The 15,949-nt window shown below is 43.5% G+C and overlaps 1 protein-coding gene across 3 annotated transcripts in view; it reads right to left on the bottom strand.

Moving 5' to 3' along the window:
• Positions 1–7,117: 7,117 nt before the first annotated feature.
• The window catches only part of Alg9 (ALG9 alpha-1,2-mannosyltransferase), a 60,498-nt gene continuing 51,666 nt past the window's right edge, over positions 7,118–15,949 (bottom strand). For 2 of the 3 annotated variants that reach the window (XR_013107559.1, XM_076925157.1), the window contains one exon: positions 7,118–7,908. Coding sequence is in view for 2 of the 3 variants with exons in the window: in XM_076925157.1 (XP_076781272.1) it covers positions 7,785–7,908 (124 nt within the window). In the remaining variant the exon portion in view is untranslated. The remainder of the gene's footprint in view (positions 7,909–15,949) is intronic. The other variant, XM_076925158.1, reaches the window with a different exon arrangement.

Genomic DNA, 15,949 nt, shown 5'->3' with positions numbered 1-15,949 from the left:
CTGACACACTGGGGAAGAGCACAGTAGCAGAGCTCTGTCTAGCACAATTGATGTCCCATCTTGGATTCCTAGGGGAGGGACAAAAGGAAGGACGAAGGGGAACAGAATCTGTGAGTGTCAGCTTCCCCGTCCACAGGAAAGAGACAATGTGCTTTAAGCCCAGACTTCACTATTAGCTATTCTTGTTTTTCCACAAATTCAATCTAATGATCTAGATGGTTCTAAAAAAAAAAACAAACAGAAATACCCTTCCCCAAACCACAAACAAAACACCAGCCTCAATCCATACTGTCTCTCTAGGGTTAAGCTAAAAAAGTAAATATTGGCACACCTGAAGAAGAGGACCCTCATCCGTATCTGGCATAGCTGACTGTGTTCAAGTCCTGAATCTGCCTATATAGTTACCTGCACATTTAAAATGTGACTACTACTTCCCTTTGCAAATGTTTGCTTTTTGCGTTGTAGGCTAGGCATGAGGAGTCATCATCAAAGGTGTTCTCAAGCCTTTTACTGCACAAGGCTCACACCCTGCTAAACACTGAGCTACTGTGCTGTAAATGACATGTTGGCATCAGAAGGCAAGAATTCAGGACACTCATATCTCCTCCAGACTGGCCGAGTCAACAGTGGTAGGGTTAGGAATGTGTATGTGAAAAGATCTGCTGTGTGTGAAAGCTTAAAAATGGGCAGCTGGCAGGTAATTGCCCCTTAAGAGTTCTTCTTCAAGAACACTATCTTTTATTACCTACAAATATAATCAAGGATATATAACAAATACAATGGAAACTAACAGACAAGTAGCAACTTACAAGATTGCCTACCGACTAGGGAATCATAGGTGTGGTGAGCAATTCGTCTACACAGGAAACATCTGCAGCTGTAGAAATGCACGAGGCAATGTAAGGACATGTCTCAAACACTCAACTTGGATAGTTCAACACATGCTGGGGATACAGCAACCACCAAATCAACTAAGTTCCTGGAGGGAAAGGAACTCTGATGTTTAGTGAGAGTAGTGCACCCTCTGCTGGACACAAGTGAGTCTCCATGATGGCTATATAGACAGGATGTGTAAACTCTCAGGATAGAACTGAAGCAAAGGTATAGCAACAACTTTAATCTCTGGTACTACACACACACACACACACAGACACTCACTGTTGAATACCCAGTCATCAGAAGCTGTGAAGTTGCGAATACAGGAGCCTAAGAAAATGGAAATGGGCAGGATGAGGAAAGTTTCTAAGATTCTCTTCCAGATGGCACACGAAGACTATGTGTCTCCACAAGTATTTCTCTGGAAAGGAAGGATGGGAGCACCCTACAGGCTATTCCAGGGAAACGTAGAGACACGTTGCTTGTAGACAAGAAAGAGTGGTACATGGTGTCTTCTTGGTGGTTGAGTGAACACACTTCAGGTCACTTCTCTCAAAAAGAGATTAACCTTTGCTCTCGAGACTGAGCCAGCTAGCAGCTGCAAAGAGGATGTCTGCAACCTGTAGCAAGACAAGGAAGTGAGGTCTTCCCTGCACTCAGCTCCAGAGGAAAGCTAAGTGTGCCTGACAACCATTCAAAGCCGGCTTCAGGCTGGGCCAGGACATGAGGTAAGTGCAGTTTGCCCACTCTTTCTTTTCCTATCTGATACATAAATCCATAGATGACAAAATTTTTGGGTTTTTTTCCCTAGATGTTACATGGAAAAAACGAACCTTACGGGAGACAAGTAGCATCCATTAGTGTTCATGAGTGTCACCTTAGTTAACTGCTTTTCCAGAAAAAAGGACCCCAGAGGGCATAGACGACAGAGCAGGAAAGGCCTAGAGAGGGGAGAGGCCCAGATAAGGGCCTGAGACTAGTGGTTGCCAATTAGAAAAGGACATTAGCATTCTGCCTCTTCATTAGCAGTGGTCTTCGGTGTGAGGCTTACCTAGCCTGTATCAAGGGCAGTGGTGTTAAACTCGGGATCCATACTAGAAAAACAATCTCTTCTAGGGCTTTCTAAAAATGACAATGCCTATGCTCACGCAGCCGCTAACTGAGATACGCCTGAGGAAGGACTGTACAGCTCTGGCTATGAATCACTGCTTTATTGGTTATGATTTCTCCAGTGTTGGGCACAACACTCTAAAACAGTTAGTAAATAAACAGAGAAGCCCCACTCTTCTTATTTGGCAATGCAGCTGACTAGCGAGTTAAATGACTGACTAAAGGTCAAGGGGGCCAGTTGCTCCACTGTTTCTACAAATGGAGATCAGAGCCCTTGTCACCACAGGTGCTGTCTGGACCCGGTTAGGCAGGCCTAAGAAACCCCACACTGAGGAAATTTGCCTGAATCATCCCCTTCGGCTGGCTCTTAAGGCCCACCAAAAAGTTGCCTAGTTTATGCTTCTTACATGCATTTAAGAAATTACAGAAGTAGTCCAGAAAGAACAAACAAAACTAAAAGCAAAGGTCCCCACTTACCTTGATTTTAAAGATACTGCAAGATGCACTAAAATTTCAGGACAAAAAAAAAAAAAAAAAAAAAAACAAACCACACTTAAGTGAAATGTTCACTTATACCCAAGTTGCTAATTTAAACACACACTGTTCAGTTTACAAAGCTCTGACATGTCCGCATGTCCTTGCACTCACCTCCACACCCTACGTCCCTTCTCTGAATTTCCCTCATGCCATTGCTCCAGTGTGTCCATTTGAAATTGTTCGAATCTCAAGACTAGGTGGGATTCCACAGCTGGGAGATTCAGGGCAGCTCTCAGCTTTAAATATTATTTGCTACTTAATATTTGACTTGAATGTGTGAATACGAACCCAGGTTGCAGTTGGACATCTTCTACAAAGGATGGGGACAGGAAGGACCTAATGGCCCCTAACACCTACAAGAAAGGTTTTCTAAGCCAGACTCATCCAGAAGGTCATCTGTGCCAAGTCTGGCCTCCAAAATCAGGAAACATAAAAATACAAATATTTCATGAAGGGCCTTGTGTCTCTTTTTAGACACAACCCTGGGGAATGTGCTCTCATAGCAAAGTCTGGAGTTCAGAACTGCTAAGACACACACACACAGACACAGACACACACACACAGACACAGACACACAGACACACACACAGGCTTACTTAAAAGCCGCCCTTCTGAGTTCTCAAGACTTATGATTTGCTGTATTTTCTGTTCTAAGAATTCAGATCAAGATGCTAGGCATGGTAACTCATGCTGATGACCACAACATTGGCAGGGTAAGGCAGGACTGCTGTGAATCCTAGGCCAGCCTGGGCTACATACTGAGCTCCAGGCTAGTCTAAGCTATAGAATGAAACCCTGTCTTAAAAAATAAAAATTAAAAATCTGTGCCAAATTGAAAGCAAGAGCTGCCTGTTAGTTACTAAAAAGGTACCTTTTACTTTTCTTAGTTGTCAATAAACATGCATGGGATGGAAGTGTTGGGCCCTGAGCTCTGGAGGACAACAGCACTGAGCTTGCACCTTCAGGCCAACTAAGACTGAGGCAGGTTTACAAGGGCTCTGCTTAAGGCTGTCTGTTCCTATAACGGGTGGAGAAGGAGGTCATCACGGAGGTCTGAAGTCTTAGACACGGTTCTAAAGATAAAGAAGCAGATGGACAGGAGAAAGGTACTACCCTACACAACACAGAATAGTGGTCTGTTCCCACTTGGAATTAAATTAATAAAAGCATCTAAAATAACATAGGAGAAGTAAAATCAAATTAAATCTCAGGAAACCTGGGGTCATGAGGGAAGAGAAATTAAAGTAATGACACAGAACCAGGTGACAAGATTGGATGTGAAGAGCAACACAAGAAAATAGCATTAAAAACTTACTTGGCATTAAATATATATATATATATATATATATATATATATATATATATATATATATATATATATAAAGAATAAAAAGATATCTAACACCCCCCCAAAGGGGGAAATTACCCAAATGCCAGCTGTAACTGGATTGATATTTTTATGAGAACTAGACTCGTGTACTCCAGATACCCACACAGGGAGATAAGCCGGGCCTACAAGCCATTCTCTGTCCAGTACAGTGCTCAAAGATACACTCCTGGGAGAAATAAACCTCACTTTCATTGTGATTCCAGAAGCCTTCTTCCCCAAAGTCTGAGTCCTTTGACTTGTAGCGTCACATCTATGAACGGAGGCAGCAGTGGGGAACACAGCAGCTGCTCTGTTTCCAATTCCCAGTGAAAGTTAGAAGCTGAATGAAAAAAAAAAAAAAAAAAAGTCATCTTAAGAAAAGGAAAATTCGTAGATTTCTGAGTTGGAGGCCAGCCTGGTCTACAGAGTGAGTTCCAGGACAGCCAAGGCTAACAGAGAAACCCTGTCTCCAAAAACCAAAAAAAAAAAAAAAAAAAAAAAAAAAAAAAGAAAGAAAGAAAGAAAGAAAAAGAAAAGGAAAATTGAGCCTAGGATGGTGGCACATGCCTTAGAAAAGGGAGATCAAACCTAGGATGCTGGTACACGCCTTTAATCCCAGCACTTGGGAGGCAGAGGCAATTGGATTGCTGAGTTTTAGGCCAGCCTGGTCTACAGAGTGAGTTCCAGGACAGCCATGGCTATACAGAGAAACCCTGTCTCTGTCGAAATGTATTAACGTTTTCTTTCACAGGAACACAGTCAGTATGTAATGAACACGAACATGTGAAATAAAGCACAAGGACCAGGAAGAGGAAAGAATCGGATGACACTGGTGTCAGGCAGCACTGCACTGCTTCCTGATGTCACCTCCATCAATAATTACATGGTCACAGGCCAGGAAAATTAAAGGAACATTCAGATTTATGAATACACAGCGAAGCCCAGAACCCAGCCAACGCCTTACAGGAGCTTTGATCTTCCTGTTACAGACCATTAAAGCTGAGCACACGCCCACTTCAGCTATTTACCTGCGGGATTCTATGTAGGAGCCTAGCAGACTCACGTGTAAGCTTTACTGCATCTGTGCAAGCAGAGATTTAATTGCCTCCTTTCCTCTTTAAGAAAATTAAACTAAAAGCCAAGGTGACTGGTTTTTGACTGGTTTCAGGCAGACTGTTCCAGAACCACAGCGAGCCTCATCTTCTCCACCCTAGGACACATGGAGGAAGGTTCCCTCTGGTGAAGCCGTTACCCAGTATCTTACAAAAAGACTTCAAAGGTCTTTTCCAGAATCCAGACTAGAAAAATATGACCTAAAGTTTGTGATCAATAACCACCTTGATTTAAAGTCACACCTGCTGCTAAGCCTGAATTCAGTAATAAGGACTACAGGTTGCAATTTTCTGCAATTATCTCAAGAGGTTAAAACAACCTGTCTTTTTTTTTTTTTTTTTTTATCAAATAATAAAAATGGTAAGAGTCAGATCTTGAAAATAGATTCCTATCACCTAGATTGGGTCAATACTGGCACTCAGAGACATGGGGTTTAGGTTCAAAAAAGGCTGATTTAGGGCCATAGATCAAAGGAGTCTAGATTTGCCAAGTATATACCGTTATGCCCACTACCTTGTCCATCAAAAGCCTTTATAAACCATATGTAGATCTAAAGATACAGCTACAGCTACAGCAACAATCTACAGATAAATACTTACTCTAGGCACCAAAGCAGTGGTACAAGTCTTTGCAGAAGACGAGAGCCATGGATCAGGTACCTTTCTTTTTTTCCATGCGAAGCTAACTCTGTAGGCTGCTAAGAAGTACTTGGCATCATGTCTGAGATGTACCACACTCTCACCAGAAAACAGAATGGAAAAAACCAGACTGAGGTTTTCAAAGGGATAGGAACTGACATTTCCAAGAAATCTCTGTGCTACGTTATATTTGAGTTCTTACTCAGAGAACCTATGCTTGCATACATGCATGTGTGTACATGCATGTATGTACATGTAGAGGCCTAGGTTGGTGTCAGGCACCTTTACAGGAATCTTTACATTTTTCAGGCACATAAGATGATCAAATCGCTCAATTTTGTACCACTTGTAGGTGTGTGTGTGTTTGCACGTGTTAGGAACTGAACCCCAGTTCTTGCACGTGGTAAACAAATGCTCTACCATTCAGCCATAACCCCAGATTAGAAAAGAGCCACTCTCCACTGAGCTGCATGGCTAACTCATCCTGCAGTGCCTTGGCTTCCCAAACATGTTCTCAGTTCTTCAGTCAGGTCACACAGTATCAAACAGAGAATGAAATTTCAGGGACCATTCACACAGTAGGGCTACAATTTATCTTTCCTACCCAGTTGTCATTCTGTCCATCTGGGTGTACCTCACCCTGCTTCATTCATCTCCAAGCAGATACTCTTTTAAAGGAGAACCCCAAGGTGATTCATTCAAATGCATGTTTTTCTGTCTTCTTTACTGGTTCACATTAGAAAGTTATTTTTTTAAAAAAGGAAAAAATAGCAACTGTGGAAACTAGATCTTCCTCTCTGTACTGCTGGAACCTGTGACACTCAAGGGAATAAGGCACCTTACCATGACCCACAGAGACAAGAACACTGTGCATAGCAGACCCTGTGACTTCCAAATCCAAGCAATATCACATAGCACTGTGAGAATGGCTAATCGGTTCTCTGGTCAACCTCACCCTCCTTCCAAGCAGCGCTTTCTCCGTAGATGAGTGGAGAGGCAAGTGTGAAAAGCCAGACAGCAGAGATGTTTGTTACCTACTGGCCACACACGGGACAGTAAGGCTTCACCCTCTGGAGACCTGCATCTGTTTCCTGTCCATGAAGTAGGTCCTCCTCACAGTGGCTGCGAGGATCAAATGAAACCCTGAGAAAACGGCTTATGGGCTGTGCCATATTGTAAGAGAAAGTGAAGTCCCAGGCAGCTTACCTGCTGCGGGAGTTCTTGCCAGTGCCTATGCAACTAGCGGATGCCTGCGGCAGAACTGAATTAAGTCATTTTCATTTCGTTGGGGCTATCATTTTAAAAAAAGGAATTCTTAATTTCCCCAAAATGGCCCCAGACTACTTTAAAATGTGTTGTCACCCAAATCTACTGATATTCTTTTCCTCCAGAGATGCCCTATATAGTTGTAATCTTTGTACAGAGTCTAGGATTCAAGACAAAGCATGCTAAAACATTAAAAATCTTAAAACACTTCCCAAAAAGCCATATAATTAAGACCAATTTTAAAGAAAATAAAAGGAAAATTAGAGTCATCACATATATATAATAATATAATTAGGTCACAGTTCTTCAGTGGTCGCCTTTTTCCTGAGCTTCGGGACAGGGGGTTAGTCCTGTGAACGCTTTAGAAGCTGAGTCTTGCTGGCGGTGAAAGGACATATCCGGTTGGCAACTAGGCTGAGCTTCTTTTCAGCACTAGGATTTGAACAAGGCCTGCTAGGAGCTGCCAAACAGCTTTGACAGAGAAACCATGTAGCCTAAGGACGGCTTGGTGGTTCTCAGATGCCAGGCCAGAGAGTGGAGAAGGTTAGCACACACCGAATCAAGGACTCTCAGCTCTTCCTGTAAGCATGTTCACTCTTCTCCACTCTAGTGAATAACTACACGAAGAACAAGAAGTGGCACAGTGGACCTCCCCAGGAGTTAGGCTCTGCCTATCTGCAGAAAGCTCACATGTAGCACAGACACAGGAGCAGGAAGTGTGTGACTTTGACATAAGCATGACGAGCTCAGAGCACCGGAAATTTGGCATTCTTGGCAGACGACCTTTATTACAGTGTTACATGATGCCTTGGCAGAGGTCAGCTCAGTGTAACCCCTAGTTAACACAGGCTGGCCGCTGGAGCCACAGTGGTGTGCTAACCCCCACTTTTCTTCCGGCTTTGCTTTGCTTTCCGAGGCTTCAGGATGGTGTAGTTCACATACACAGTATATTGATCTGACAGGAAGGGAACATAGAACGCCCGAAGCAACTTGGAAGACCTGAAAAAAAAAAAAAAAAAAAAAGAAAGGGAGAAGGAGGGACTTTATCAGTTTACTGATGGCTCTGAAAATAATTAAGGAAACCAAGCATTACATCAAAGATAATGTTCTATATGAATACAGAAAAGTCTACTATTTAGGTACCAGATCATATAATAGACCACATACCTTGTTACTCAATCCAAAAACAAAACAAAAACAAAAAAAATCTGTCTCCCTAATAAGCCTAAACAACCTAGCAAGAGCCATAGGTCTGCATTTTGCATTCGAATGTGACACAGACAAGTTCTAGGGCAGATAAAGGCTGTGAGGGCTGAAATTCACTCTTAACACCCAAATAATTTCTGACTCTAGAAATACAGAACAAAATATAGAATTATAGAACAACTATATGAATACCAAATGCCCAACCAATTCTGGCTCTAGCTCCAAGTTTTCCTACAGAGACGAGGAAAGCTGTGTCCCGGGCACCTGTGCACTGGCCCTGCAGTGCCTGAAGCAAGCAGCTAGTCTATGCACAAGCACGAGAACACAGTGTGTTCTTGAAAATTCTACTCATGAAGTATCAGACTTGGGGAGTGATTTGCTTTTAAATTTGTTTACTCCATCTGATAAATCTATGAGAAAGGTGGCAATGACACGCAGCTTCACCGAGAACAAGCAGAGTTTAAGCCTGCTCAGGGTCACAAAGGTTAAGCAGCTTGTTCAAGTTCATGAAGTGACTGATAAGAGCCTCATCGAGGTTTGATTCTAGAGTTTGTAAGCTTTATCATTATGGCTTATCCTGCAGCATTCAGATTTATCCTTTCCTGAAGAGGCTGTAATGGTGGCTTCAATGCATCCAGTATTACTTCCTGACTGAATTTTTCAGTCTGAAAATCCAAGTTGGCCCAATTACTGATACCGGAAAAGAGATAGCTGAAGGGTGTCCACAGCCAGTCCTTTTCCAGATTCTAAACTTGTAAATGTCAGGTCGATGTGGCATTTGCACTGGCAGCCTACATCTGGGCTTGGCAGACTCCTGCAATGCCTGCACACAATGGTCTCACACTTGGCAAACATAGCTCTTAGAGATACTTCCCAACTGAGATGCTGGCAGTGCCCTGTGCTCAACAGAGACACTTCACTGGAACAGCCAGCAGCTCAAGGTAGGGAAAAGAGGCTTAGCGGAGACTCTGAAGATAAAGCAGGGTTCTCGGGAGCAGAGTAAACAGGAAGAGGATGCACCTGGCTCAGACAAGGTTAATTTCCTCTTTTTGCTCACAACGCACATATAAAGTGATGTTCCGAACAGAAAGTCTAAAGCCAGCACCAACTCCCTCAGGTCAGTAGTGGCCATTCCAGATGACTCCTGTTCATTAAGACATCCACACTTGGTTGGACTCAAGGCCTGGATCAACCACAGGGTCTGCAGAATCAGCTCTGCAGCAGCTTCAATATAGAACAAACCACTGGAGGCATTTATATCCTCCACTGAACACAGTTCAGAATCCTGAGTTCAATACTCTCCACCTCTACTGTCTAAGAAGAAAACTGGGCAGGAAGACACTCCACAATCCTTAGACAAAGTAGACATACACACAAACACAGAGAAGAAGCAGCCAGCAGCTGTCCACTGACACAGGGCATCTGATGTGCAAGCAAAGCTCACTCACGCTGTGCTCTATAAGGATAGATGAGTGGCCTCAAACTCAACAACTGAGAGGCTGAGTCAGCACCTGTTGCCAAGCCGGGTGACCTGAGACTGATCCGCAGATCCCACATGGTAGGAAAAGGGAACAGACTCCTCGGAGTTCCCTTCTGAACTCACAAAAAATACCCAAGTGCTCTTTTTAATAAAGCAAGGATGAACTGGATTTTATTAGTGACAGGTCTGAAACCTACGATCTTTCAAGATGGACATACCAAGTTCATGCACAACAGGTCGTGAGCACCTGGCTGTAATATGGGGCATCCATCTCAGGAGTAATGCATGTATATGTGTGTGTTCCCAACAAGAAGAATACAGAATAAAAATTCAGAATATGTGGCCAGGCACGGTGGCACACATCTTTAATTGTAGCACTTGGCAAGCAGAGGCAGAACAAGCCCCTGGAGTTCAAGCCCAGTCCAGCCTACAATGCCAGTTCCAGGAGTTACATGGCTCGCTATATCTTGTCTCAAGAAATAAAACAAAAAAACACCCAGTGTGTGTGTTTATCCATAACCAAAAGAATATGGGAAAAGTTTCATGTATTATATTTTCTTTGTTAAAGATTTATTCTTATGTGTACACGTGTTTGTTACATGTATGTATGTGAATCATGTACGTGTCTAGTGCCCAAATACACTAGAATAAGGAACTGGAACTAGAGCTACAGACAGTGTGAGCCACGACATGGGTGCAGAGAACTGAGCCCAGGTCCTCTGTAAGAACAGCCAGTGCTCTCACCATCTCTCCAGCCCCATTTATCATATCTTCAAATGAATCTTTTATTACCCTCCTATTATTTTCCATAAATAATTTATAAAATAACTAAAGAATATAAAAATAGACAGGGCTACTGAACCAAGATAATGAATTCTGATGACAGAGCCCCACATATTTCAGAACACTTCTCGGCTGCACACAGAACACACGTCACCAAAAGCACTGACTAGACTGAAATGCAAGGCCTACTATGCATTACTGCTGGGTATAAAAAGCAAGCTGAACAATAAAAGAGAAAGGAGACTGGGACAAGATGCCTACAATCCGTACAGCGGAAGACTACCACTTAGAATCTGTGAGCTCCCTACAGTTCAGGATGAGTGACTCAGTGGTAGAGAGCTGTGAAGGAAATGAATAGCAGAGAAATGCGAACAGCGATGTGATCTGATGGAATGCAAGCCTTGGCATCGACTCAACAACCATGTCTGCAAAAACTGTCAAGTGTGACTATACCTAACACTGGTGCAGAAAGAGGAAACACGTATGTCAGTGAAAGGTGCGTCACAGCCACGTGCACAGGTGATTGCAGAAGAAGCGGTCAGAACAAACAGCGTGCATCATGGAGGCTTTATTACTCCATGATGACTAATCTGTTTTATTTTCATGCTTCACAAATAACTTGTCTTGTTTTATACTTATTATACCATAAAGTTTCAAACATATATAAGTTGGCAAAATGTTACTTATAGCCATTTAAAATGAACAGACAAATTCATCCCAAATTTAGGAAAAAAATACTTTGTTTATTTATTTTGAAGATAGTGTCTCACTCTGCAGCCCTGGCTGGTCTGGAACTCACAGAGATCCACCTGCCTCTGACTGAGATTAGAGATGTACACCACCATACCCCATCCAGAAAACCTCAAATTCTTCAATATGACAACTATATATACGAACACTTGCATGCTTGCCACACAGCCACATCTCTTCTCAATGGGCTGATGGTCTCATTGAATTGGTACTCGTATCTGAAGACAAATGGCACACGGCCATCACTTAGCATATATTCTCCTAAAGCACCAGCACCCAAGTTCAGAAGAGAAGTCAAATGCTGAGAGCTGGATAGGATGGGGAAACATTCAGTATACATCTTTCCATCTCAGACACCTCACTGGAGGCGTGTGGTCATCTGAACTCTGCTGACCCTTCTTCCGGTTCCTCTAGCTCAGGGTACAGCCAGGTCTTTCCAGTATGTCTTTCACAACGTGGTCAGACTTATCTGTTAACTTGCTGAATGCCCCTTTATTCTTACATTTACATTTCAGGGACTGAGTATGTTTTATCTATGCCTGGTACAGCTGTATGATGCACAGCATACATACTGGGAGGATGGATGGGTAGGTGAAGGACAGGCAGACAGATAAAGAAAGAGGGCAAAGGATATCACACTAAAGAGTTAAGCTGAGCTTAACCATACTGAGCCCCATCTTCCAGTGCTTAGCTGTTCTTTTGTTTTATAAAACCCAGCAGGTGACAGCATAAATGCAGATATGAAGCGTAGATAACAGACAAGTCCTATTCCCAATGAGGAATTTCAAGCCCGACAACTTGTGGTTTGGGTTAAGCATCTTGTCAAGGACAGACATGAAGTGAATCAAGAAACACCCCAACTCTGCAGTGTTCACTCAGTGTGGAGCCACTGGAAAATCAGCACTACATTTTAAGCACAGCATTCAGTGAGGAGGCTTTTGTAGGTAAAACTGAGCACAAAACTGTACAATAGGAAAAGCACAAGGGTCTCACCAGAACACAGCATTGAGCATCCTGAGAACAAAGGTCTGCTGCAGCCACCACACAGAGCCACTAGCTGATGGCTTTCAGAAGTAAGGCAGAAGCTGCCATCATGAGATGCGTGCCCACCTCTCAACTGCAAAGGGATGAGTCTGTGGGCTGTCTGACTTGGTTTTTAGAACAAGTTGGCTGGAGTTCCCCTTGTCTGAAACTAGCTGCTGTTCTACATTTCTTCCTTCTTTATCTGTTCTGCCACGGGAAGAAGGGAATCCCTGACTACATTAGTTTCTCAGCCATTAGTATCTGTAGCAGCTTTAACTGTTAAGGAAGACTTGCTTTACTTCATTGTTTTTTAAGAATGGAAAATCAAATTTATAAAACAAAAGAACAGCTAAGCACTGGAAGATGGAGTCTGCACACATGCACACATGCACACATGCACACATGTGGAAGCACAAGTCAGAATGATCACACACTAAGACAAAACCAATCTCTATCAACGTTCATGCCACAAGGCCTATAATGAAATAAGGCCTATAATGAAATGCCACAGTGTGACCTGAAAGAACACAAGCGTTGAACATTGGAGTTGCTCAACAAAGGACAGTAGGTTGACCATGACTGAATCCGTAAGGAACAAGATGTAAGATACGTGTCGCCATCACAGAAACCCAAACACTCTATCCCAGTAAGAGAGTCTCTTAAGCAATGCAGGAATGGAACAGATATGCACAAAACAACTGTCCAACCAGTGTAACTGCTGACAGCTCAGAATGTGTTCTGATTCAATTACCATCCCATCTATTGGAGTCTGGGAGCATTCTGCTGTGGAGACTTAAATCTGCACTTGCTTACTTGAGCAAAAGACTGGCAGCTAGAACCCTGACACCACCAACTGGTGCAAGTGGTAATACTGAGTCAATTTGTCAGCTTAGACAGACAGCCTTGTGACACTCGGCTTTCCCTCCCATTTTTACCTGTCTGTCTGTCTGTCTGTCCATCCATCCACCTGTCATCCATCCAACCTCTCATCCCCTCTCTCAAACATTAAAATCACATTTAGCTTTGCTGGTTCAGCCCCACAGAGTATTTCCTGGAGCTATTCTTTGCTTTAATCACCCATATAGTGCACTTTTCAGTGAGATATTTCCTATACCTGTCCATGGAGAACTGGCCCTTCAAAGTACCTTCAGATCTAAAGACCAACTGGGTTTTCCTTCACAACTGAGTCATACTCAAGCTACCTTCTTTTACTGAGCAACGCTAATATTCAAGAGGTGGGTATTGGGCAAACATAAGTGCTTTCATAGCTTTAGCAGGACATGGGGTGAGGACACTGCTTTATAGTCAGTAAGCACTGCAGAGATAAGTCATACTCCCATTTCACAGGCGTGTGCGCAGGAACATGGCTGACACTCTGTGCTAGCTGGAGAGACCGTCCTCCCACAGGAGCATGGCTGACACTCTGTGCTAGCTGGAGGGACTGTCCTCCCACAGGAGCATGGCTGACACACTGTGCTTGCTGGAGGGACCGCCCTAGGGACAGGACCCAGTGCTGCAACCTTTTAGAGCTTTCAGAGCTCTCCCACGGAAAACACTCAGGATTCTGCAAACGGAAGAATATGCCAGCCTCTCAAATCAGATGATCTAATCTACTTCCTCAGCATCTAATGTTCATCTTCCACAAGGAAATAAAGCTTCAAACGTAAAAATGGGCTTGTTTTCTTCTCAAACATTTTAGTCCTAAATCTGTAAAACAGAGCAGAGCAGAGCAGAGCAGGAATCTACACAGTGTGGGAGGAAGGAAGGTGGAAGCCACACTGGCCCATGGGATGGTGGTACAACTGACTCAGACAGTGTCCATGTTAATGAACAAAATGGCATTCTAAGAGACCAAATGACCTTTCAGGTTCTAGTTCACACAGTTTGCCAAGTTGCCCTGACCCATGTGACTGGTATAACACTTAACTTTCAGCAGTTTATCCAGCACTCGGGCCACATGCTGACCACTCAGAGTAACGTCCGAAGAGCAGTGAGGTGGCATGGTCAGGAAGCCTGCTGAAGCACAGACTGTGACGGGCACGTGGTGAATCATGCCCCTGATGTGTACAGCATCTGGCATAATATCCTAGCCTCTGCACCAGTCACCTTTAGCCAATATTCAGAATAGCAGAGTTGGGAAAGACTTGCTATTAGGCAACTAGACCCTTCTGACCTTCAGTCCTGCCAAGGGTTGGGCGGAAGTGTTCTTCAGTCTTTTCCCATCGGGTGCAATTGAGAGATGCAAGCAGCACACAACAGTGTCTCCCAGTCTCAACCCTGCTCCTCAGACCCTTATCTGGACTTATCTAGACTCTGTGTGACAGAAGAGCACTGGAAACCATCTCAAGAAAAAGACTCTGGCAAGCTTCAAAGGTTTGAAATTACAATGAGTATATTTTGCCTCGACAATTTTTATTTCACTAAGGTACAGGCTTCTGACAAGACCATGATCTTATTCCCTTCTCCTTTTCACCATTATATAAATCCAGCTCCAAGAAAGTAAATCTCGGACTAGAGAGGTGGTCCAGCAGCTAAGAAGACCTGCCTCTTCTGGGGAGCTTATGTTCAGTTTCCAGCATCTATACCAGGCTCACAACCACCTGCAAATCACAGTGCACATATATGCATGCATTCATTCATTCACACATAAATAATAAAAAAAAATAATTAAAAAGTAAAAATGAAAAGAATGTAAAACCCACCAAGTCATATATTTAAGACCCTCTAATGTGCCGAGAATCATAAAGAAGCTGAAACAAAAACTGATGATGTCAGTTGCTCAGTCCATTAGCTTAAAGCCAGGGCTATCCTGCAACATGGAATTTCCTCTTCAGTCTACAGCACTCGATCAGTGAGGAGGTAAGGAGAGTTTTTTGTTTTTGTTTTTTTTTTTTTTTTTTTTTTTTTCCTGAGACAGGGTTTCTCTGTGTAGCCCTGGCTGTCCTGGAACTCACTCTGTAGACCAGGCTGGTCTCAAACTCAGAAATCCACCTGCCTCTGCCTCCCAAGTGCTGGGATTAAAGGCTTGCTCCACCACCGCCCCGTGAGGAGAGGTCTTTCTAGAGAACTCATCCCACAACAGAAAGCAGAGCTCTCTGGGCTCCACAAGGGATTAAGAGGCTTGTTCTTTTTACTCTTCCTTAATGTCGTCAGATTTCAATGATTAAGGAACTAAGACATTAGGCGACATGCAATGTGTTTTGAAGCCAAATCTGGCCAAGGTAACTATGTTAGGTAGACGTCTTGGAAAAGTATCTAGGGAAAAATGGGGAGGGGGCGGGGGGATGAAGGGGGGGCAGCAGGCAGAAGCTGACAGAGAAAGAAAGACTGAGAGAGAAGTGAGCTGATAAAGATGCAGGACATGAATTCTGCCCTTCCTGTTTCTCAGTGTCCTCAGCACCGACAGGGTGGCTGCAAGGCACCACCACGGCATACAGGGAAAAGGACTAGAACCCACCACTCGCTGGTCATGTGGAGGAACTGATTCTTCCCAAAACACCAGATGCCATCTGAAATGTGCCAACTGTTGCCCATCAGATCCTGCCAAGGGTGTGGTCTCCTTTCCACCTGGGTAGGAAGGGGAAATGGCCTTCAGGGTTGCCCCTTTCCCTCTTTTAAGAAATTTCTGAATTGAAAAATTGATTTAGAAGGAGAATGGCATTAAAGCTGTGGAGATTTTATAACATGTCCATACGTTTTCAGTACTTCTGTCATAGATAGAACAATCCTACTCTTCATCCCACCAGCAGCAGGATGAGGGACAAGTGACACTTGTCTTCCAAGGCTAGTGTAAAAACA

This window comes from Arvicanthis niloticus, chromosome 26, assembly GCF_011762505.2.
Source record: "Arvicanthis niloticus isolate mArvNil1 chromosome 26, mArvNil1.pat.X, whole genome shotgun sequence".
Taxonomy (NCBI): domain Eukaryota; kingdom Metazoa; phylum Chordata; class Mammalia; order Rodentia; family Muridae; genus Arvicanthis; species Arvicanthis niloticus.
The sequence above is the reverse complement of the archived record's forward strand: the minus strand, read 5'-3'. Positions and strand labels throughout refer to the sequence as shown.